General features: G+C 44.6%; 1 protein-coding gene across 1 annotated transcript; it reads right to left on the bottom strand.

Annotated features, from left to right (window-relative positions):
• Nucleotides 1-1220: 1220 nt before the first annotated feature.
• LOC146179084 (sodium- and chloride-dependent glycine transporter 2-like) lies at nt 1221-23112 on the bottom strand. Its single transcript, XM_084580107.1, has 13 exons — nt 22944-23112; nt 20240-20371; nt 16522-16700; nt 14878-15065; nt 13591-13723; nt 11443-11577; nt 9864-9970; nt 7992-8116; nt 6067-6179; nt 5384-5621; nt 4153-4253; nt 3680-3835; nt 1221-1436 (listed from the first exon to the last, which is right to left on the bottom strand). Exons 1-13 carry the CDS (start codon nt 23110-23112, stop codon nt 1221-1223), a joined length of 1992 nt encoding a protein of 663 aa, XP_084436233.1.
• Between the last annotated feature and the right edge of the window lie 2362 nt (nt 23113-25474).

The raw sequence follows: 25474 nt of genomic DNA, 5'->3' as shown, positions 1-25474 counted from the left end.
AATGTTGCAACAAAGTTGAAAGCCATTACTTGTATTGATGCTGATTTAAACTGATCATTGCGGGGATGTTTTAAACATTAAAGCACCTTTTACATGTAAAATGTACGCTATCTGGCAAAATAACTGGGCATGAGAATAGCCATTCCATCGTTGAACACAGGTTGGATGAGATGTGGCATACTCATTACAATGCGAATGCCATTAGGAGGAATGCCATTAGTTTTTGCGTGTGTATCACCATGTCAATGCCGCAAACATTTGGTGTTACTGGGCGACAGAGGTAGGTATATGAAACACTCATACAGGAATGAGAAGGAGCACACAGAAACTTGAGCGAAACGTGTGTGTTCAAGCAAAATTTCCCCCATGAAAGGGCAAAAAGATGACAGATCTTCGTACCACGCTGTGCACGTGCCAGAGATAATTAGCACATCCCCAGAAGCTCTACAAACATTTTTCGATCTGGGCAGGGAGCGGCACTTGCAGGGCATACGGGAAGAGGACAGAGCACGAATCGAGCTGCCATCCGCATTTATAAAAATTCCTCCGGAGCGAGCAATCCCGTTTTTTTCGTGCTTTCTTCGGCTACTTTGTGTCGCATTTTAAACACATCGCACTTTGATATCAGGCACTGCAGCGTTAGAAAAAAACTGTACAAAAGCCGATGTATGCAGTTCTTCACCGCAGACAATTGTGTTACATTAAACCGCAGCTGAGAGCATACTACGTGATCAAACATGGTGTTATCTTGAACAATCTGCAAATTTTCAGAATAAAGCGCGAGTTCAGCGCTGACAAGACGCGATGCACGTTTACCGAAATCTGCAATACACCGAGCCATATTATACACCATATAAAGATAAAAAAGGACTGTGACCAGTCGGCCGAGGTACACCGCAAGTCTCCAGAGATAAGCTAGCAGTTCGAAATGTCGTTACAGCGGTGATATAAACAATTTGGGCAGTCCCCACTAAGATAACTAAACGCAAGCATCAACATTTCACTAAGCGAGAAATAACGAGTGTTCGTCATGAGTTACAGAAAAACGCAGTCTGAAACACGTTGAATATACGCAAACGTTAAACACTGTGCAAGAGAAACTAATTCAAGCCCCCTGGAAGCCAAAAAAAGTGGCAGGAGCAGCAAGAAGAAGTTTCTCGGAAACAAAAGTAGTAAAATGACGGTGTTGAGTATCCTGCGGCACGCAGCGGGCAGGCCATTCATCCAATATCGGGCCGAAAGACGAGTGGTTCGTCCGTGTCGATGGAGACGTCCAACCCCTCGGTGGCGTCGTAGAGGATGCCCTGGACCTCGGCCGCGCTGGATTCGTCCCCCACATGGATGCCCCTGTCCTCGATCTCTTCGAAATATGCGTTCACGCGGTTCACAGTGTTTGGCTCCCACAGATACTCGGGCTGTAGGGCTCGTAACGGAAACTGTGACATACCGCATACGGTGCAGAATCAGTTCACTTTCTGCCTTTTACTAAGTGGCTGATAGATCGCGGCTTCATCGATCAAAATGACACCACAGGTTCATTTTGATATCACACTATTCCAATCGATGACATTTTAATTTGACTGACTAATTACCTAAATAAAAATTCAATGTTTTGTTTAGAAATACTATCGGGTAGCTTCAAACCAAAACCGTTGAACACAAAGTATTCAGAAAACACTATGACAACACTACCAGTCTATCTAAATGTGCTGTAAGGAGAGTGATGAGCGATCGCTGGCGAAGACGCTTTGCAGCAGCACTTATGACTTATGAAGCCTTTCTACGAATTCGTGAACTCCGCAATATGCTCTTTCATCTAGTTACTCCCTCTTTATTCAGCTTGCCTTAATAACTCGGAAACGTTGACCTACCTGCTTGACCCTGTCATCTCGCAGTGTATCCGCGTATAACATTATCGCTGTCCTACATTGTTACCAAGATGAGCTTGTATCAGAAATACAGCTGATTGGTGATGTTTAACGAAGAAAGTGGTCTCTGTCAGGAATGTACACAGCTGGCGTGTGCTGTTCAACTGCTAATTTTGCGAACGAAGAGCAGTGCACTGTTTGTTATGGGTGAGCAAAATGTCACTGCGATTGACAATAATGAGAGCGACCAATATGCAATTACGGAAATGCTATATTTTGGAGGAAAAAATTACGCGGGACTTCAGCGACTAAAGTAGTGAAAGGCGAAAGCCTGAGTGGCACATTCTGCAACGAAACTGGCATTACCCAATCAATTACTCAATGAGTCATTACCTAATTATTACTTAAATAGTCATCAATTAGGTAATGAATCGTTCATTAATTAGCTGAATAATGAATTACTTAATTAGGCATCAATAAGTAATTAATTAATCAGTCATTAACTACTAATTGATCATTGATTGACATATGACCATATAAGGCACGCATTCGCGCATAGTGTGGTGGTGCTCTGCGATTGGTTGAGAGCTTTATGGCATCATCCCGCCTCGGCCAATCAGAGCCGCCGCAAAAGCAGGACACATTTTATCCACGACAGCAAGAGCCATTAAAGGCTTTCGCCTTAAAGGCTGATGGGGGTAGGGAGGAAGGACACTTCACCTCCGCCTTCACGGGCATGACGCGACAGCGTTAAACCTTCCGCCTGCGGCTATTTATCCGGTCCTCGTTTGAATGCATCCACTTTGTGACTTGCGCAATCCCTAATCCCTATCTTTGCGCCTGTGTTATCTGATGCTATTTTGCATACAGTACTAAAGAGCTGACACACTATGTGGAAGAGCTCCTTACGCAAATGTCAATCCCTATAAATCACACGCGCCTGCGTGGTCTGGAGATAACATGTCCCACTCGGAATGGTCAATCCTGGAAGGATGGATCCACCTCAACCTCTCATCTAAAATGAGAAGTCAGAGTTGACAGCTCCTGTCAAAGCAGCCTATCACTTGGTCACGTGACGCCGCTCATCCCTACTATCGATCGGTACGCGACCAGATTCTGCCAGCTACCACCTGTCAGCCATGCCCATGAATTTTACCTGACGACACTGACGCCGATGCCGCTGACAGCATCGATAACGCCGACGTCGGTTTAGAGAATTGTGCCTTTACCGGTCTGGCGTTCAAACGATGTACTACGGCCTAGTCGTGTTCACGTGGAACTGCCTGTCCGTTCAGCAGAGTAGCTGAAGAGTATAGCATGAACTCAAGCAACTCGATGCAATAGAAAAGCATGTACGTTGAAGAAAACAAGTTGCATGGGCGCCTCACAATGCTTGAATTACTCAGAGACAGTAAACTCTATAAGCTAAGCTCAAATCGCCCCTGCCGACATACAGAATACTTTACCACTCCCACAATGTTGATATAAAAAGTATATGCAGTTGTTTTCTCCAGAAAATTTCGAAGAAAATCTCTGAAAAGCAAAACGCGGTTACACCTTCCAAAACCAGAAATGTGTTCTCTTCTCTCTAGCCTCTTATCAATACCGGCTTTAAGTACAGCCGGGGGAATTTTTCGCATCCCACAAATTTCATAAGAGGGAGTAAGCTTTGGTACGTATATGCTTTAGAGCAAGCTTCTGAAGGCCCACACATTAGGTTAAAGCTAATACACCTCACCAGTTGACCGCTTATCCCCCACAAAACGACACTTGGACAGTGCGATGACAACTGCAGAAACTTGGTGGCTCACCCTAATGTTCTCCAGTACGGACGAAAAAGCGCCGATGGGTATTTGCAGCAGTCCGGCACACCCAACGATCCAGGCTAGCGCCTGGTACCGGCTTGGTATGATAACGTCGAAAAAGACTGGCGTCTTGATTGTCTTTATCGCGTACACGCAGGCGAACTGCAATGGGTACGGGGAAAACGGCGTGAGTTGCACAAATCCTGAACAATTACGCCAAGCAATGGGCACATGTTTTTCAGCCTAGTTACCCGGAGAGCTCATGGAGACATAAAAACTATGCGTACTTTTTCTCCCGTATCCTTTTATTAAAAAGAAACGACCTCTTAAATGATTTTCACTTGGCTGCTCCTTTTATAGGACAGTGTTGTCTTTGCCCCAATATCCCGTGTTGTAATCTCGTATGTAGAAAAGAGAGCGTAACTTGCTCTCAGAGGATCCTGTGATCTCGTACGGCAGATGCAGTTGCGTCAGCTTACCGTCAGGGCAACTGGACATGCTATAGTCCAGCACGTCCTCAAGTAGACGTTGGGAGGTCGGGCGAGCATGAACTCCACGTCGAATGAGAATCGCCGTAGACCTGGGCGACATGAGGCGAAGTTGCGATTTGTAATGCATTACTCAGCATCGAAGGAACACATACGACACCATGTCGTTATAATAAAGTAGAGTTATGCATTGTAGTGACCAAAACATATCCTGCATATATTTCGCCGTCAGCTGAGGCTCGCTCTTTGCATTTGCATAGTTTGGCGAATGTATGAACAGAACAGTAAAGGATTATGTTGGATATTTTTCTGCGCGCCACCAGGGCCATTTTTAATAAAAACTGGGTACTTGCTGTGTAGTTTAGAAGGAGTCTCTATACCAGTTAGTAGTAAAATAAAGATTCAATGTGTCACCTACAGGCATCGTGATTAGATTATGTCTCAAAGCCACAGGCAGGTGAAGCTCCATGGCTAAAGTCCCAAAAGCGTAATTTCTTTTTTTAAAGGCAAATGTACTAAGAAAGTACAGTTTGTTTCCTCTGTAACTGTTTAGATGAGCTCAGTTAGATTCAAAAGTACATGCACCCACAGTCGGCGACAGCAAGCGTTAACCAACATAAATCAAGGCGAATCGGACCGACACCCGATGAGAGGCGAACCAGAATCTCCGCATGGAACGACAAGAGAATATAGAACTGAGTAACAAAGCGACATGGCAGAATTGCATGCTCTATATGCAATTCCTTGCTCTTACATGCAGCGAAAGCTGGCGCCGCTGTATATCCCAGTGCTTAAAGTGCTTTGCGAGCAATGCGGATGTTCCAAGAATCGCTGTTGTTATGCTACCTACAACAGAGCTACGCGTCTGTGCCAAGAAATAGGAAAAAGAGAAATGTTAAAGATTGCAAAATGTGTGAATGTTGAAAGTGCTGGGTGTAAATTGCAACAAGAAACCTAATGTCATTCAGCATGTAAGCGAGCAAAAAACAGGCTCAAAGTGAGAGATTGACTTCTTTGACATTGGCCATATACAGCACTACGCCGTAATAATATGTTTTTGACTGAACCTACGATGATTTGGCAATGTGTTGGCTTACAGCAGCATCTCCTGCTTTTTCTGTGGGTAATAGTTATGCCCAAATGAGTCGATTTATGCAATGCTGTAACGGAGGTAGTGGGGGAAATAAGGTGGAAAGGTCAGGTAAATGCAGTCGAAACTTACCATAGACATACATGATGAGCACGATTTCTGCGAGGGGAATGAAGTGGCCGATGATGCCCCTGACTGTTTGCTCTTCCAGCAGTTTGACGATGTAAGCGCCGCCTTCGCTGATGGTGGGGAAGCCCGACACGAACATGCCTATGCACACGACCAACGCCACCTTGTTGATGTTGTTGTTGGCGCGCACTTGCGGAAACAGGTCCTCGGCGCATGCGATCACCGTGCACAGGCTGAAGATCTGTGTGCGTGCATCGCGAAGAGGCAGTAGTAATCCTTGAATGATAGTTTAGGTAGCACATGCATGTGTAATGATTTTTATACATTCATCAATATTGCATACATATATGATGCAATCGCGCTCTTAAATATCCAAACCAGACGCAGCAAAGCTGTGGGCCAGTTGTTTCAGCGTTGGCCACACATGCAGAAGTTGAGCGGTTTGATTTGCAACGTGAAAAGCATATAAACAGGATTTCTTGTGGATAATTACTTATACCTCACATGTTACTCGACTACAACGGTATAATGAAATGAAAGTTCATCCCTGGTGAAGCTAAAACAGTTTAGCCATGCGAGTTCTTCAGTAATGCGCGATATCAGAACAGAATCCCCGACTCGATTCTATCAGGCGTCATAATAGCTTCGTTGCGTCATGGACATATTGAGTTTACGAAGAAACTGACCAATCCGTCGATGGACATCAGGAAAAGCATAGAGTAGAAGAGTCCAGACCAAAGGCGAGGCCAGCCGATTCCCTTCACAACCTCAGGAAATATAACGAAGGGGAACACGTACGCTGCGTATGAAAAACGATGCAGACAGAGTTACTTGCGTGGCTGCCCAGACGTCACCCTGACGTCACTGCCATCTTTGTGCCCCCTTTGATACACGTGAACATCGCAGCCAGTTGTGAAAAGAAAGCGCTGGTCTAAATGAAAATCACCGATTCCACTTTTCTCTGTTATGTGCAAGTCTAAAGAGGGCTATATATCACTCTAATCGTGAACTAAGACACTGCAAACAGCGCACACTGCTAGCGACCACAATAGACACGCACAAACAGTAAGCCTTTCCTTCCCTATATCATTATGACAGGGGTTTATACAAAGCATATCAAATATACTTCCTGCCACTCCTACGCCAGAATGTCGGCAAATTATCTGGATTAGAAATGCATGTCGTTTAACGCTGGGCTCCACAGTTTCTGGCCACCTGGCGAAAGTACTGCCAACAGTTGGTTTCCCGTAGTCTGTCCAGTGTTCTTGCCCTGTTTTTTGGTAGTCGTCGTCTATGAATGAAGTTCAAATTTGCACATGTTATATGTTGAACAGGTCGCTCATCGTAGTGCTTGTCTATAAGCAGGAGTAAGCCGCTTCTTTTTTCCCCCACCCGGTTGTATACAACGTATGCAGAAATTTGACGACAAAAGATGCAAATGGCAAGCAGAATAAAACGCCGTTTCTAACATTAAGTTAGTCTTAGCTGATGTTAACGAATAAAAAGCGTTACACTGTCGCATTTTAAATATTCTTAGTTAGCCTTACAAGTATCCCTTTTCTTTCTGTTAAACTGCTTCTGACCGTCCGCACACTGAAGAGTCCAGGTGCACTTCTGTGTAATGGTAATTCTTGTTCTCCGGCCCTGTTGTACAAGTGCACATAGGCAGGCGCCTCATTTAGTCAAACCATCCAGCCTCTCTGCACAGCTAGTGCAGCGATAAATGGCCCCCAGTAGCTGCACACTTCACCAAATCAAATCTGCTCACGTCTACAGAAAACACAAATGACATTGCATTGAATACATTGTGATATGGCTATCAATAATTCCTCTCATTGGCGACCTTTAATTGTGGATCCTCCTTCATGTATATGTAGTTTGATGCTCGCATATGTATCAATGCCTAATATTCTACTTTTCTTTTCTCTCACTCACGCTCTCTGTCTCTCTCTCTCACACACACACGCACACGCACGCATGCACAAAACCAGTATACAGCTACAAGCGCTACCAGACTGTAAAAGACCACTCGGCATAGATATATGTACATAGCCCATTAGCCAAGCAGTACGAATGGCCCTCCGTGTCTTGTTATAAGGCCTCTGACGTGCAGATGGGAACCAGGTCACCCGGTAAATTAGACTGTCACCTCACGCTCCCACCTCACAGTAGCTGCCTAGTTGAGAGCTCTTGCCACGTAATAACAAGTGACGTGGCACAACCTGCTGGAAAGTCATTGCGCGGCGATGCCACCTGAAACGGCCACCTGCCAGCGTTATGGCCGCGAGTTTTCGCTCACGAAGCCGTCAAAAATGACGCGAGATCTTCCGGAGAACAGGACGTTTAAAGTTATCGCCTTAAACAGGAGCGTCCGTGCTCTTTGTTTTTTTAAATGCATGTAATGGCGTCAACGAATAAACACGAATTTGTGGAAGCTCCATTATGGTAAGCGCTACGCTAAAGTTCCAAGCTCTATAACTGAATGCGTGTTGCGTTTTGTGCAGCAGGAGAGCTCAAGCGTTGCATGGATCAAAGTCCCAGCTTTTATCTGCCGCATTTCTTGCATTCACTTCAGACCTCAACCTATGACTTCATATTGCACCATACGCACTCCCTGTGCCGAAATCCTGAATGCAGACTCCTAAGCTTCTAGCCAAGTAGCCGCCCATACTGAACACCAGAGCGCAGCACAGTAGATTGGACGCCGTCATCACCAGGGGCAGCAAAATATAGGCCCTGGAAAAGATGGAAGTGGAAATGAGTCCCATTGAAGAATTCAGTGTCCTAAGTTCTACCATTGCAAAATAGTTTCACTCTGAGTGAAAACACGACCAGAGCAAGGAATCATGGCGTTTAAATCTAAAGTGCAGCCTGATGGGAGCTGTGCGAGAAAGACATTTTAATTCAGGCCTTCTGTTGACGGCATCCATGGCTTATTTTTTTGAGTCAGTAAAGCTTCTAGGTATTTATAGTGCTCGGGTAAGCCTTTATTTATGTGAACAATATAAGCTCCATTGCGCACTCTTGTCCCGGACTGTTTGAGTAACGTTATCCTATGCCTTCCCCTGAAATGATATCTGTGCTAATAGTATTTATGACGCTATGAGCTCTGGGTGATCTTTAACTGATTGGAGGACGCCTATCCAAAAAAAATCAAGCATGACTTTTGGACGAAGATCAAAAGTAGAAGGGTGAGGTGACTGCCAAGCTCAATAAAGTGCCAAATATATTTCGTAACTGATAATAGGTGTCTCTTCGATGAATCTTCGTTGAAATTTAAATGAACCTATTTAAGAGAACCCGATGACCCAAGTGGCACCAGTTTCGTATTTCCAGGGAAGGAAAAAAATATCACAAGTGAAAACACATTAGAGTGCAAGCTATGGAATGAGATATAAGATAAGTTGACGACACAGCTCGTCCGTGATAGTTAAGAGTGACAGAATATAAAAAGGTGTAGCTTACATTAAACAATGCACTAACAGTAACTATTACTAGAAGATAAAAAAGGCATTCGGAAGCTGCCGCATCACATGAGCGATAATTGATATTAACCACGAAATAAAACCAAAAACCGAAGCTCTCTTCTCTGCTATGTTGTGATAAGACGCATAACTGAACTGTTTTTGGCATGGACGGTGCCATCTGTATAAGGCACCATTGGAACTTGCTTCTAATTTCATTCAGCTGTTCAGCAGTTGTTGCTGTGCATCCAGGTAAAATAAAGCGAGTAATTCAATTGAGAAAGTTTTGTGTCTTCTATTTTAGATTATCCTGGCATGTCCGTACCATGTGGTACAGGTAACCGTGATAGTGAATCTATACGCGCGTATATATCTACACGTTTACCAGACATGCTGCAAGCAGCCAGAACTTTTGCCGCCAGAGGTGGTAGTTTTTGTCTTGCTCAATCGGCCATGATACTTGTAGACTTTAGTGGGCCTGCTGCACCGCTCATCATTTACATGTCTTATGTCATGAAATTAGTTTGTTGTGGGCACAATAATAAATTATATCATCTTTATCATCTAGGCCGCACACACATGAATGCCAATTCTGTTAGGAAAATTCTGCGCATATTTACGCTTCTATATGAACTTTTATTCGAACAGATAAGTATCTGCTGATCTGAATTATAGCATAGGGAAATCTATCGTAGGATGACAGAGGTCAATGTAAAGTAAAAAGACCAAACTCCCAGCACAAGCAAGAACACAACAGGGTTAAACGAGGCAGCGCATCAACCAATATGGGAGAGACACATTTCCTTTGATGATAATAGCGACAACTATGACATGTTATCATGTAAGGCAAATCAAATCAATCTATCAACTGCTTCTTCTCGGCAGTCCTTTGATGATAATAGCGACAACTATGACATGTTATCATGTAAGGCAAATCAAATCAATCTATCAACTGCTTCTTCTCGGCAGTTGACTCAGACTAATCCAGGTTACAACAGCTCTGCCCATCCGACACTCACCACTGCAGTGTATACGTGTCGAAGGCGTTGTACGAGGCCAGAGTCTGCAGCTGGCCAACGCCGACGGAGAGCCCGGTTAGCACCGAAAACATCGCGTCTCCCCATGCCTGCGTTGGTTAGTGGCGGCGACTGTTGGACATGGGTACCGTTGAAGAACTTTGTTTCAAAAACCGTTAAATCCTTACTTGACGTAGATATGCCAAGATCATGTGCCAATAATGAACCGAAACTTTAGGGTTAGAGTGTCACGCCAATTTCGGCAATCAGACGAACTACGTTGACGGGAAAAGAAACTAAGGCCACCGCTGCTCGTTGACTACACAGCTCGTATGAGCCACCAGAATCTAGGCGCAAGTGCTCGGACAGCGATTCAGAGTTGCGTAAATGATACGACTGAATAACGCTCATAGAAAAAAACAACAGGAGAGTGGTGTTAGATGATGATCACTGTTGGAAGAGCACAGCTACTTTATCAAGAATTGCAGCTACATCAAGTACAAAATTCACTTCCCCAGCGTTGCTTTTGTGCGGGAATAGTACAACTGCGATGTTAAAAACCATCGATGCCGAATGTGACCTTAGCTTTTAAATCCTATAAATCAACAACGTATTTCTTAATATTAAAGTATGAAAATGCACATTTATATGCACATTTAAATGCTCGTTGAGTATTCTTTCACTCACTGAGCGCATTTTTCCCGTTTGTGTCTGACGACGACGAATACAATAACATAATCTCAGTGTCGATACCGCGCGCAGAGACGTCACTTTAAAGACGCAATGTTCGAAAGCCACTCAATTAAGTTGAAAACTTAAAAACAGGCCAACGTCGCTGTAGGCGAGCCGCAGTTTCGGATTACAATGTTGCTCCTTGAAATTGAGAGTAGTAAAGTTAAACGGCGGTTTCTGTTTGCTGATCACAGATTATGAGCACGAGCGAAATTTGCATACGCAAACACAGTTTTGCTTCGTTTTTAACTTCACATTGTCCTGTCGTGCTGTTTAGCTATGCATTTAACAGAAGCTGGATGATTTTATTACAATGAAGGAGTCCGAAGTAAACTCTTTATCAAAGCAGCTGAAGGCAATGAAGTTGGCAACATTGGAGCCACAGCTTGAAACACTGGTAACTTAGCCGAGGGGGCGCAGTTGTCTAACTCAGTGGCCAGCGAAGTTATGCGCTCTGGGCTTGGTTGGAAATTCAGTTCCTGTAAGGAAACTTTTTATCCACGAGACAAACTCTCTATAATGAATGATTTCTTCTGTTGATTATGTCCGGAGCAATAAAAATGCACTCTACAAGAAAACGTGCCATGTGTCAGCCAGTATGAAGACAGAGTTTATGTGTCATTCCTTTCTTTGAAGCGATCTTATTTCTATATTAAAATCTTCGCAGTTAACGAAAAGGGAGTTATTCGGGGACGCCTATGATAAAAACGATGTCTGAGGTTAGGAAACGTCGCACTTGTCCTTGCGGTTCACATAAAACCGCAGTTTGAGGAATGAACTCCGTAACATCGAGAAGTGGACTCCCTAAATATCCCGGTCTTGGGAATGTGTTAAGATGCATCCAGCTCACGGCCGTGTCGAATAGGGCAATCCAGCGAGGGTAGAGGAGCTCCGCGATGGCCGAAATGGCGCCAGGCAAGATGAACACTCTGGCCGCCACTGCTACGATCAGCACCAGCGGAGCAAGGGCTAGCACGGGCGACAACTGCACACCGTGAAAGAGAAGGTTAATGCCCGTCATTCGCCAAACTAACGCATACACATCCAGCCCATATACAGCCCTCAGACCATCTGCTCAAATTCCTTTAATTCAGCGCTATAGCTTACTTAACTGCCTACAATCTGTTTTCATTACTGACAGTCTAGAGACAACCTGTTGACAGGTCATATTTCCGCTTTACAGTTGCCTAGCCCATCAACTGGTCCTTTCTTGTGCACGCGGAAGTGGCGCAATAACTAAGAAGCGCTGCACACCGGCGCATAAATTTTAAGGACATGAAAAAAACCCTGTACGAAGCCCAGGGCACTTGCGTGAGACTTCGCTCGGCGACATCAAAGCATCTAACACAACTCAGTGAGTCGAACACAACGAAACATTTAATAGGTGAAAAATTAGTCACGGTGTATACTGTTTTCCGATTTCGTATTCGGCTCGGAGTTGCCGTAATACGCGTGATTCAGCGCTTTTATTTGACGGTTGTTCCTCTCAGATTAAACCTTATTTGATGAGCAGCATCCTGCTTGTACATTTCACATTTAAACCCTGCAAGTTGGCGCAGGAATAATGTCTATCGTGTAGCATACATCGCAGCGTATATTTTCATAACTTTTTACTCTAGTAACTCCACGTCCAACTCGTGAAAGAAACAAAAACAATTCGTTGTGCAGAGGCTCTAGATATACCATCGTTGATCACGGCAGAAAACGCAGGAGGCAGTGCAAATAATGTGGCATTCCTATTCCTAAACGCACTTCCACTTTACAACGTGATATCGATAAAGGACACTTTACACAGTAATCGGCGTCGGCGTTATGACGAAGAAATGTCGGGCATGGCACTGGAAGGTGGTAGCTGATCGCATAGTCGCGCACACAATCGTCGACGGGTTTTGTGGCTTAGGAACACGGGATATCAAAATGGTGGGAGGCACTTGATGATTCAGGTGGCCCATTTGTGATGGAACTGAAATAAGAATCCAGCTTCCAGTGCTTTTGGATTCCTAGTTAGCACGCTACACCAAGGCTAGGCGGTCATGTTCATATACGGCTTGGTTTAAGAGGGGCTTTATAAGTTTTGGGTGCCTTACGCTGTCACTTCATACGATTACCGGCAAAGCTTAAGTGTACCTGTAATTTTTCTTTGTTATACCGTGACAAAAGCTGAAACTTTGGCGAACCATATCTATCAAAAAAGCTCACAGAGATGTCATAGGTCGCCTGTGACGTCTCCCTGCTTCAACTGTCTTCAATTGAGTAACATATTTTTCGCTTATTCGCCAGTTTCAAGGCTCTGTCCCTAAGGATACCTTCTTCCCTGCCCTCCATCGACCGTTTATTGCGATGTTCGTCCATCACCGCAAATAAGTTTAAGCTATACTATGGCTGTCATTAGTGTTTCACCTTCAAAAACATCGAAACGAGTTAGCAAGTCCTACCCAACGGCTGACGCCACCTCTTGCAACAGGTGCGAACTAATACTAGCGGCATAGTAGTAGCAGGAAGAGCAGAACTACTATTTGTACAGAAAATTAACCGTTATAGCAGTGCTATGAGGGCCATCGGGCGTAATAAGAGTAGAAGAAAAGGCCTGGTATGGTGGGACTAAACGTAGAAGTAAAAGTGAAAGCTTTAGTGCCAATCATAGTGGGTAAAGTAGTGATAACTGCAGCAGTATCAGCAACAATGGGCATAACTGGAGCGGAAGTCCAGTAGCCAAATATTATTTATAATTATAGCGAACAAAGCAATTGAGAGTAGCCCCAGTAGTCGTAGAGGTAGTGTTCGTACTGGAAGCTAGTTGTAACAGAGGCAGGACTACAAGCAGCAGTAGTATAATGCTTATAGCTACAAGGCCAAACACTTCAAGTCCTCACAAGCGAATATGCTTTACAGTACTACACTTATCTAGCTCATAAACGTCCGTGACGTCTTTCTTGCCTGCATCACCATTACGCTAAATACTCTTTTATGTAGCTCAGTCAACCCGGAAACAACTCACCTTTCCGACGGTGGCGACTCCATTGGCAGAGCATACGAAAATGACGAACCAGGTGAAGATGTAGCAGACCAGCAGCTCCCACCGGAGGCCGCCGAGTTCATCGATGCCCCGCGTCAGTTTCAGCACGCCGTGGCTGCCGAAAGAACAGCCAAGGCGAGGGGTTACGTGTTCAAGTAAAAGATTCTTATGCATTGCAACAAATGCTGTTACGCACGAGTTGCTTCCATTGCCTAGAAAATTCGCTTATACTGCGCTTAACATCGTATAAAATTGCAAAAAAAAAAACACATTAGTTGTGTTTTAAGTCTGGTTAAGCCAAGTTGAATTGCGATAGCAATAGGGGAAGCTTCTTTTGCCTGCTGCATTAGTCCCCTATCACGCCCTATCAGTGTAAGGTTCTACATTATTGAAGACACAAGCTCATCCTTAAAGAGTATGACGCTAAAGCGTAAGCTATCAGCTCACATATAAATGAGAAGGGTTCAATGCTGCTGAACCGAATAAGGAGCGAAAGCATTAGCTGCGGGTGACCGAGTGTTGTTGTTGTTCGTCTTCGTCGTCTTCTTCCTCTTCTTCGTCGAAAGGTCAAACGTGACCCTTTCTGGCACTACACGACAGGTCGAAATCTGGCGTAGTATTGCTATCGCAATAAAAGGCGCCACGAGACAGGTCGCAACTGTGGTCTTTGAGCTCTTAAACTTCACCAAAACGGAAGTTTTATTTATTTAAAGTGGACGTAACTAACCGATAATATATATGGTTAGTGAGCTTCACTCACGGCTTGACAGTTGTTTTACCTGGTACTTAAGCAAGGAGCCATCCGGTTTTGCAAAATCAGCCTGGAGAGCAGCATGATATTAAGCCTGCGTTAGACGCAGGAGGCTTTGATTATGGCTACGTATGATCCTGAAAAGTAGATCCGTCTTAACATGCATGTCCCCAGCGCAGCGGCCTATGGCCAGGGTACTCGAAACTGTGCTCAGTTGCTCTACGCGGCCAGCGCGCCTGCCAACTCCGTGATGTTATGCAGCCTCCTCACGTCACGAACCCGTCGACCGATCAGCGGATTTTATGGGAGGCAATACCGCATGACGAACTTTTCCAGGTGGGGCCTTCGTTGGCTTGGTAACAGTATCTCTAATACCTGTCTTGCTTGATGAACGTAATATTAAGGTCGAGGAAACGTTTGTAGATGTCTCATACGATTGTGCCCATGAACAGACATTATAGGATTTACTGAGGGGCCGCAGCGGAAGAATATTGTTAATCCACTGAAGCGCCACTCACACGAAGAACGCGTACTCGGAGTGACCTCTTGTCTCGCGGCAGTGGTCCGATATCTCGGCTAGGAACACGGAGGTCGGCACGTAAAACCTCCTCCCGCACACCGAGAGCCAGGTGATGTTGTCCGTGCGCTGAAATCCCTGGTGTTGGCTTACGTTGTACAGCTTTGTACTCTCCTCGTAGCACTTGCGCTGAAAGTGCAAGCGCAGCTTAGATGTACGGCGAAAGGTTTTAGTGCGGCGGACCACATGGCCGTTTAGTAAATTGTGAGGCTAGTTGCATTAAAACTTTCAGCTTTAAAAAAGAACAAATGTTTCGAAGCGATTTGAATTCTGCTTCAGGACGGCCGGCAGAAGTTCCACGTGTAGTCGGCTCGAAAACGTCGTGATCTTGTATAAATAAAAAATATGGAATGCACTTTATGTCTGTCTTTAACAGAATGACCCGACTGAATTAATGGTTCCTATCTGTGGCTTTCCCTGCGGAATCCCTCGCCCCGTACATACATTCCACTATTCGCTTAACTACCGATCTGTTAATGCAAGCCTCTATCATCTCACACACACTCACTGTCGTAAAGTCGAAGTCTCCCATAATGTATATAGGAACACCCAATATAGTTGCAAAGCCCAGCATTAACCCATTGCTACGAGGATGCCTGTCTAGCCTATAGAGGTTGCGTATCTAGCTCGGGAACCAGCCGATTGTTCGCTTCATTACCATCTCATAAAAGCTACAAGAAATAGCAGAACCTGAAAACTCAATGCCATTATGTCTTGTAGCTTCACGTGCTCACAATCACTGACCGGCCAGGTCCCGTGCCAACTGCTACCACCTGTCAGAGGCATGCTCACGCTTGGAAGTTAGCAATCTCGACGCCTGCAAGGCCAATGCTGCATGAGTTCCCGGGGAACAGTACTTTTAACGCTAACTCGTTCGAATGTTTTGTTGTAGATCGCTCACCGGTTTCAATCATTATTATGCAGAGTCACGTAGAAAATGTTTTGTTTGCATTTATCCTTTCCTTTTCAGTGCTTTTTTCTTCCGACTCAGTTCTGCTCTCGGTCCGTGTTTGGCGAGCAACATACTTTGTACGTATGAGTTAGAGTACAACAGATTATGCGTTAAGACATCACAAAGGCAAAGGGAAACAAAAGAAACGATTGGAAAGCGCTCACAATCTGCTGCATGCCAATGCTAGGTCCATGAAAGCAATCGTAGAAACAGTATGGCTGATAATGTACACAGAAGCCTGTAAAGCACCTATTATCAGGTTCTTTCCCTCCACACTTGATTAAATCTTGAGATGTCAAGACAAATTATGATCCAAGATAGTTATAGAGAAGCGTAGCCTCAGGGACCAATGATGAAAAAAAGCTTTTTTTTTGCCTTTTCAATTTACGAGCGCGAACAGCCAGCATTGACAACACTGGCACTTATTTTTTATACCGCTTCCTAGGTATAAGCACTCTCCATTTTTAGAAATAAGGAATTATCCACACAGTCGGTCTTGAATTGGTCCACGTGTTTGATTATGTCAAATAATGTTTTGACATTTTATGTATGACATATGTTCAGCATTTATTCCTTCGAGCACGTAAATAACCTTCGAGCTACGAGACACGAAGTGGCCGCCATGGTAATTACCAACACTTCGACGTCCCTCTCGACGCAGTTGAGTGGACTGGCTCCCCACCAGGTGTAGCACCTTGCCCATGGCAGGACTTCCTGGAAGGCCTGCAGGAAGTAGTAGAAGCTGCAGCCGTCCTGGAACGCCCTGTACGCGGTCAGCACGAAGGTCTTCAGCAGCATGGCCATTCCCACGCCTGCAGACAAGAGGAGGCAGCGGACGGGACATTGAAACAAATGAGGACACCAGCACAGCTTACGGATTTAAATAGATATGTGACCCTTTTTCTTTATGCTTGGTTAGCAATTAAGGAAATGTCCCAGTGAACAATAAATGAAAAGAATGGATGTCACAAAATTGGCGCACGTTTTCGTTGAGTCAGCGCCGCACGAAGGAAGCGCGTGCGTGACGTCACGTAGAAGGCACAGAAGTTAAGAGAAACGTTTATTTTTCCGCGTTAGAAGAGCTCTTAACCTTGCGCGCATCGGCGTCACCCTCTCATCACCCGGAGGCGACGGTGAGTCACCCGGCCGGAGAAGCAACCGGATTTCTCTAGATGGTTCGACCGAAGCTGATTAACGACGACGCGCATCTCGTTGGGAGGAGGGGGAACGATTGTAGAGTTAAAGTTACATGTATGTGCGCGCCTGCCTCGGCGTATTGTAATAGACAGACGTGGCTTGCCCTATTTATTAAGGTCGCGAATCTTCAGCAGCCAGTCAGCCAACAGTGTGTGTTGCAGAGAATGTTGCTGTGCAACTGGTCGGCTCCCGGGGTCAACCCGCTGTTCGGCAAGCCGGCGAGGGAGCGGCGCACTTCTACAAAGTGACCGCATCGTGACTCTCCAGACGTCGGCCTGCAACAGTGCTCGGTGAACAATTTGGTGTTTATTTGCTCTGACTCTCTTGTGTCTTGTTCAGTGTTGTGACGCCTTTGTGTTTATGTAGATGCTCTTTAGTTGTATGTTTTGCATTGCCTTTCTGTGAACCTCTAGTCCGTATATTCTTCTTAGTGTGGATTTCTCTGTATCATCTCTTGGTCTGTAAAGTTAGTTTTGCTTCTTGACTCCGACCCTTACTTTGGCTTGAACCGGCGAAAGCTGGGCACCAGACTGCCACCCCCTCCTCTGTCACTGCAGGTAGATGACTTCCGGCTGAGCTTGCCACGCAAGTGGAGGGAATCTCCTTTGAGATCGGAACAGCTGCTCCCACACGCTCCAAGGGTGTGTAGGGGTGTGCGCACCAACAGTGGCGGCGCATCGTCATTAGATTATAATTATTAAGAGCGACATTGGAATAGGCCGACTAATAGCTAACGCCCAAAAACAATACAGTTATGGCATAGTAGCATTATTATCTAGTACGTGCTGTAATGGCAATGTGATATGATATGGTACAGTAAGGTGCTGTACAGCAGAGCACGCTATGGTGCGGCAAGGTGTGTGAATTGGGCTGACGTGGGGTGGGGTGTGGGTCGACGTGGTGTGGAACGTAGGGTTTAAGTCTCCAGTCAGCACGTGGGCTGCGATAAACGCTGTAGTGGAGGTGTCCGAATACGTTTCGATGGAGGTTTGTGACATGCACTGACAACGCACAGTGCACGCCCGTTTTCGGAGTCATACAATATTTACTGTAAAGACCGCGAGCTGCGCAGTGTCATAGAAATAGTACATTACGAACAGAATCCCACCGAACTTGACTAGTAGCACACAGCAACGCGGTGTAGTGAGCAATATATGCACGCAAAAAAGCCAAGCGGTGTTTTCTGCTTAGAAATTCAACAATATTCGGGAGGTATTCGCAAGTACTGACTAATGATAAACATAGTCTAGTTACCTACATTTTGCTCATTCAAGGTATTTATAGTGCGACAAAGAAACACAAAAGACAAGCAGAACGGGACAAGTGCTGGTCCCGTTCTGCTTGTCCCTTGTGTTTGTTTGTCGCGCTCTAAATATCTCGAATGAGAAGTATGAACCAACTCGACCAACAAAAGCTTTAGTTTTACCTACATTTTGACTAATTGTAACACGTTTAGCCAAAGTATAAGGACTAGGAAATGGCAAGAAATTGACAGATTGCAGCCACGTTAGTGTAGAGCGTATGACAAGACGAGGGATCACTACAGACAACTGCAAACCATAAACAATCTATGCCTGCAAGTAATTTCATGAAACACAGTAGATCAAGAGCAGACCCCTGCTGTAGAGTCTTGTCACAATTTTCATAGCGTTAAAAATCTGGTGTAGGTTAAGGTGAGCACAAATGAAGCATTCAGATCATTGCAACACTGCAATAACATGGACCGGTATTGCGGGGTGATTCGCGAGTGCTTAAGAGGATTTAGCAAACGTGCCCACGTTGAACCGAAGTGCAGCTTATTTTTGTGAAGGTCTGTCCTTGCACATTCTCTCTCCCGAAACACATGCAAGACATTGAACTGCAACTTAGGAGAAGACAAATGATTTTCTCTCATTTGTACAACCATAATCAACTCGCCAATATTTAGACAGTTACAGTACAGTCTCCTATCATGCTCATGCACGCAAATGAATACCCTCAATAAAGGGTAGATCTAAAGCCGTCTATTCAAGTATAGATTTTTCTCTCTTATGCTTGAATGACAATCACTTTAATTTCATTGAACTGTATCATCAACCTCTCTATTTTGATTCCGATGGCGTTCAGAAGAGACCGCATACCATCTCTTAACGAAAAACAACAACTAAACACTCAACTCTCGCCGCAGAGTCCGCAGACTGACAGCTTTACCCCCTGCCAAAGGAGGCGCTTCACTTCTGAGGCTATTTGAGCAGAGTGTGCAGCTACTAGAGAAAAAAGAGTAGCAGGTAAACACCATCTTATGGAGCACAAAGTATGAAAGGACGAGAGACGGGATTTGGCTCCGTAGCCGTGCAGTGTAGCATTTATCTCACGCCCACTGAGCTTGAAACTAAGGAGGAGCTCTGTTCTCGTCGTTTGGCACTTTGTTATTTAGAGCTCCCGTAAGGGCTATGGTGCAAACTTCTCCACCTGCTTATTTTTTAGAGAATACATCACTTACTACACAGTTAACGAACAAAGAAGGCATTGTCTTTTGTCCTTTAACGATTCCTTCTAAGCTATGATACTTGGTGTTTTGATTATTTACAATGTCTCGTTGCAAAAGAGAAAGGGTCGCATTTCCAGTTTTCTATTATTAGGAATTAGCTTCAGTATTTCGGCATTAACGTAAGCTCTGCATAGGTGTGAATGACAATGATGTCCAACTGATCAGCAATAATTTTCCAATTCTTTTAACTGGATGGGTTATTCGTATAATTAACAAATACGTAAAATAATGTAACACAACTACATCAGTATCGATACAAGTTTGCCGCAGCAGGTAACAGAGGAAACGGATTGGGACGCAGTTCGTGCACGTTGAACATGCCAGTTAGCGAAGCTGAAAGATGTGTGAAAGGGTGTAAAAATGGTACGTTCGTTCTCCTTCGCTTGGCCGTAGTACCGTTGATGAAAAAATGTGATGAACGTGCTATTATTTGTCTAGATCAAAAATACTGCGAAAGCACACTCATTAAGGCAGTCCTCCAGACTAGCTATAGAAATGATGGAACTCTGACCTGAAAATACGCCGAGGACATTAGTACCCGTTAGACATAAGCAGTTGGAACATGTTCGAAGCGCTGATCGTGAGCACCGATACTGAGCGCGATCGATGCCGATGCAACGTCACCTTTTCCGATGGGGACGCAGGTCCACAGCTCGAGGACTCCCCTGCCCCGGAACTGGCCGATCATCATCTCGAAGGCGGCCATTGGAATCCCCAGAAGGATCAACACGGCCGTGTACGGGAGCAGGAAGCAAGCTGCGTCAGTGCCCTTCATTCATGCCACAATCTGCAGCATGCAGCACTACGGGGGGCGGCCCCGAAATACAATGTCGCGTATCTTTCGCCTTGCTTATACGAGTCGAACACGTGAAATGTGCACGTGGTTCTCCAAGAAACGGCGCAGTGATGATGTTTCCTACTGTTCAGTTCAGTTCATTTTATTTCCTTTCAAGTGAAAGTGGAAGACGAGACAAAATGCGTGTAACCTGACAAGGCCTCGTCTCCCATGTGCAGCTCGCAACAGGCAACACGTTCAGATGCATACAAAGGAAATTGTCTTGATTAACAATACATAAAATGAAAAAAATAGACATATAAGATACATATCAACACACAATGCAGTTTGCAGTATAACATCACTTAGCGGTGAAACAAACACATAAGCGAATATGTGACAGCACGAAGATGACAAGAAAAATGCAATAAAAATATGGATCTGTGTTTGACAGGAAATAACATGACGACATAGACTGTAAGGAAAAAACAATCATGAAGAATGAGGTACATGAGGTGTCGCCTGTCCTGCCACTGGCCTCGTAACTGTAGTCACGCGGAGCACCAATTACAGGCTAGCCTGCAATGAGGCATTGTGGTCGTCCGGCCACATCTGTCATCTAAATCACCTAGGGCCAGCTTTGGTGTAACTGATAAAAAGTAATGCTTATTGATACAAGAATGTTTATGCCGTTATTATAGGTTTCAGACTTACAGTGTGCGGCGTGAACTTAATGACATTCCTTGGCTCACATTTGTAGTGACGGTACACTGCTTCCGAGAAGATTTCGTTTTCATAATATCTGCAGTATGTTCTATTCATGTAATCGCTTTGTCTGAAATAACTCAGCTATCTTTAAAGTTATTTGCGCCCGAAAAGGGAATTTTAAGATTCACTTCCGCACTGCACGACGGAACAAAGAAAAAGGAGCGTGTTTAGATTTATTTCACTCGTGAAAGCAATAACCGAAGATGTTACCTACGATTTTTAGAATATATCTTACACTGAGTTTAACTTTCGATCACCACTTTTTGAGACGTCTGAAGCGCTAGAATGCAACCGAATGAAGAGAGCAACTTATTACCTTGTCCGTCAGGTAAAACGATAAGCCCCGTGCATTACGCACTATACAAAACAGTGTTTGAAGCCGCCGTAAGATATCAGATATTCTACAATTCTCTAAATTTACTTAAATAACTGTTTCCAGTTGGTAAAGACAGGAAATTTTCTATCATGAGGTCGTTGAAAAAGTGGGCGTTTTTTGTTCAAAGCTGTCGTAGCCAAAGCGACGTTTGTCTTTTTACTGCCGTGTGGATCTTAAGGCACGAAACTTCTCTACTGTCGATAAGTCTTGTACGTGTTGCAGAAAATAAAAAGCCTATTACAATTATTGAATTTCATATGAAACTGAATTATTCAGCCATTTACAGCCCGAGAAAAGTAACTGATAATACAGAACAGTAACGGATTTAAATAGCGTTACTTTTCGTCGGACTCTAATGCCATAACTCAAACTGCAATAAACTACTGCGGCTGCCTTTACATTTTTTTACATGCAGGTGATTTTAAACAAAAATTGCGTTTCTATGTTGACCCTGATTAGGCAACGTTTCTTCATGAAGACATTATCTGCTTAACTGAACATTATCTACAAGTAATTGCTAGAGTGTAGCGCGGTGTTATACCGTACAAACACCTTCAGCACCTGCTCATAGTTGTGCAATGCTTCCATGCCCGTTTCTATTTCGTCTATGACGCGCCGATTTGGTTGAACGGTTAGGACGCTCAACTATTGAATCCAAGAACGCCGCGGGACCTATCCCGGCTTTAAAGGCCTCTTTTCGTAGAGGTGGAAAGCATGGCGTCCGTGTACTGTGCGATATCAGTGCACGTTCAAAACCTCCCAGTGATTAAAATTTCACGTTATTTCGATATCACAACGATATTTTTGTTATTGTTGCACTCTGAAAAGGCACTGCACGGTCGCTAAAAAGCTGGAAAAATTGTCTGGGTGTTTTATTTATTTTATTTTGGAGCAGAAGAGGCGGTTTTGTTTTGTGTGGAAACATAGCGAGGCCGACTGAATTCATAGTCTCAAACCTGGTGAAGCTCCTGACGTAATCAATAACTAGACATCAGCACGGCTTTAAATTAGAGAATTTCAAGACCCGTCAGCAGAAGTTACATGAAGAACGAGGTGCGTGCAGGGCACTACATGCAACGCGGCCATACGCACCGTCGTGTGGCTGAACAATTTGACACAACCATATCGTATACTAAAATCGGCCTCTGCAGCTTTTCCTGGTCACAAGTTGTGATAACTTGCGAGCAGTTACCGTGAAAAAATAATTCGATAAGCAGAAACGTTATTGCTTGAAAAAAAAATCAATTTCAAAATTACTCAAATTGTAATTACGAATATTCGATTACAAAAAATCAATTACTTAAAACTTTGATGCTGATGAATCTATTAGGCGGCTAGCCTAAACGATGTCACGCCATTACAAATAGCTGAAGCACGTCGATGCTCACGAGAGCAGCCACTGCACTCACCTCCGCCGTGGCTGAGGACGAGGTAAGGGAATTCAGTGAGACACTGGTAGCTGCAGCCGATGCAGACGCAAATGTACAGGAAGGCCCGGTTGCTGGAGTAATACTCCCTCTCGGGTGGATAATCCTCCTGTTGGTCGGCCGCCCCAGAGCCTCCTGAGCCGCTGGACATCTTTCAGCCGGCAGCTCCTCTCGTGGAGAGCGCTGGCGCAGTCGTTGCAGCAGCGGCTATGTCAGAAGCAACGCTGTCACACGACTCAATCGTAGAAAACGAGACATTCAGTAACTGTGAAAGGTCTTCTCCGCTCAATTTCAAGGGCGGATACATACTGACAACCCTAACCTGTTAGAACGTATTAACCTTCAACAGAAAGGTTTATTCGTACTTGGGATTTAACGTCCCGAAGCTGGAGAAGGCCTACGGGATCCGTATCAATTATCATCTAGGCTTATTTGACGCGCGTAACACAACACAGAGCCCGGGCTTTCTCAAATAACCAGCTGTCTCTCCGAATAAATAGAAATATTAGTCTACCTTCTTCGGTAAAAGCCCCCTTACACAATGCCTCCTCGGAGGCTTCTTAAAGTACCGTAAATAAATAAATGAATCTAGCTTTAAGCAGTAAAAGACGAGAGAGGTCCGATCGCGCTCTACTACAGCGTCCTTGAAAACACAAATAGCGGGCAATGATCCGGCAGGCGATAGTTGGCGGGTGACATTACCGCACACTGACTGATTGACAAGTTGAAGTCCAGACGCGTGGACACACTGCGCCGTTTCTCTCACTTCTGTGCCAAACCCACACTAAACGAGGAGGGTCTCTTCCCATCGCTCCCCGTACACGCACTGTCGGTATCTGAAACTATGTGCTAACGTGCCGAAAGAATTCGTGCTCTATTTGTGGAAGCTCAACCACTCTAGCCAGGCTTACCTTTGGTAAGACGGAGAGATCCAGGAAGAGCTCTCGAAGCTGCTGCTAAGGTGTGGGGCTGATTGGGTGATCGCAAAAGAAGCCGTTCAAGGAGAATACGGACGCTCCAAGTCGAAATGGAGGATTCTCCTGGGTTTACACAAAGATTCGACAACGGCAGGGTCCACCAAGCTCGCGAATCTTCACTTCTTCTGCTCCGGAAACCTCCTCGTGGCGCTTGAGCTCCATTCAAGTTCTTCGTTTTCTTCTCCGCTTAGTATATGCGTTCCATAAATAATAGTAATGAATTATTTTTGAGTAAATCATACACATTCTGCTGGATGAAAAACATCATTGATGCAGGAAGAGAAAGGCAGGTTCTGGGACGTATAGTTGGAGTACATTTATTGCCCTTTTTTATAAATATAATTTGACTAGATCGACATTTAAAACCCTCAACTATCATAACGCTTATGTTGAAAGTTCAACTAATGTTTGCGATGCGATGGTATATTATGGTGGACAAAAAGTGTACCAAAACGATAAAGTGAACTGGAATAGAAGGCTTATTCTCGTCGCCGTAGAAAACGCATGCGAAATTTCTTTTCACATACTCTTTTGCGACACGGCTGGAATAAAAAATACGTCTTCTTAAAGGAACTGCAATGAATATGAAAATAAATTCGTAAACAGACCATGGCATCAAAATTCCAAAGTATACTGCTAATCGATTCTGTGCGCGAATGCTGAGTGGTATCACTGTCTTATGATTAAGCGCGTTGCAGTAAGGATTTTGTTCTTTTCAAAGGAGCGACTCCTCCTGCTAATGCTCCCTGGTAAAGAGACAGAGCCCGTTCATGAGTAAAGAATAAAGAACTTGATAACAATAATGATAGCAAGGGTAGGAACTGGTGTGCTGCAAGATTACATTTATTGCTAGCAAACTGCCTGCCAACAGCAAACGAAAATGGCATTCTTCTTTTAGAAATATATCAGAAATCAGCTTCACGTCGATAAGACACATCGTAGCTCCAAATATGATTCGAGTTTCTGCGAGCCGTGACCGCTGTTGCACACTACCAAGTGCATGCAGTCTCTCTGATCGCATTACACCTCCACCTTTATCTTAACTGAACGCTACACCATTGTACAACCACTAAATAATGTCATAAGGCAGAAAACAATGCATGAAACGAAGCACTGAAACAGACGCGGCGATACGTTTGTGCGCAGCAATAGCGCAGCAACAGTTCTCCTCTAGAGTGCCTCGACGCACGATCTCTCCGACGTAGAGGCAGAGGGGGCCGCGCATCGAGGCACCCTATAATCCTTTGACAGTCAGGGCCCCCTATGCTTTTCATTGCTCTATCGACGACTTCGTCCCTAAACCTCTGCCCCATAGACGGCACACTTTCCAGTTCTAGCAGACAATAGTTGTTTTGCGGATGGTAGGGTAATTTGAAGAGAAATTGAAGTAGGATATACTAGGGGGGACTTCCTGTATATAGAGTGTCACGCGAAGAAAGAGGGTGACATTCCTTGTTCTGCACGCCGGAATAAAATTTATGGCCGAGTCAATAATTTCAGCATTTATTACACTTCTAAATTCTGCAGGTTCGAGAA

This window comes from Amblyomma maculatum, chromosome 9 (assembly GCF_055883805.1).
Source record: "Amblyomma maculatum isolate TAMU_Amacu chromosome 9, ASM5588380v1, whole genome shotgun sequence".
Taxonomy (NCBI): domain Eukaryota; kingdom Metazoa; phylum Arthropoda; class Arachnida; order Ixodida; family Ixodidae; genus Amblyomma; species Amblyomma maculatum.
Note: the sequence above shows the minus strand (reverse complement) of the source record. Positions and strands in the feature narration are given on the sequence as shown.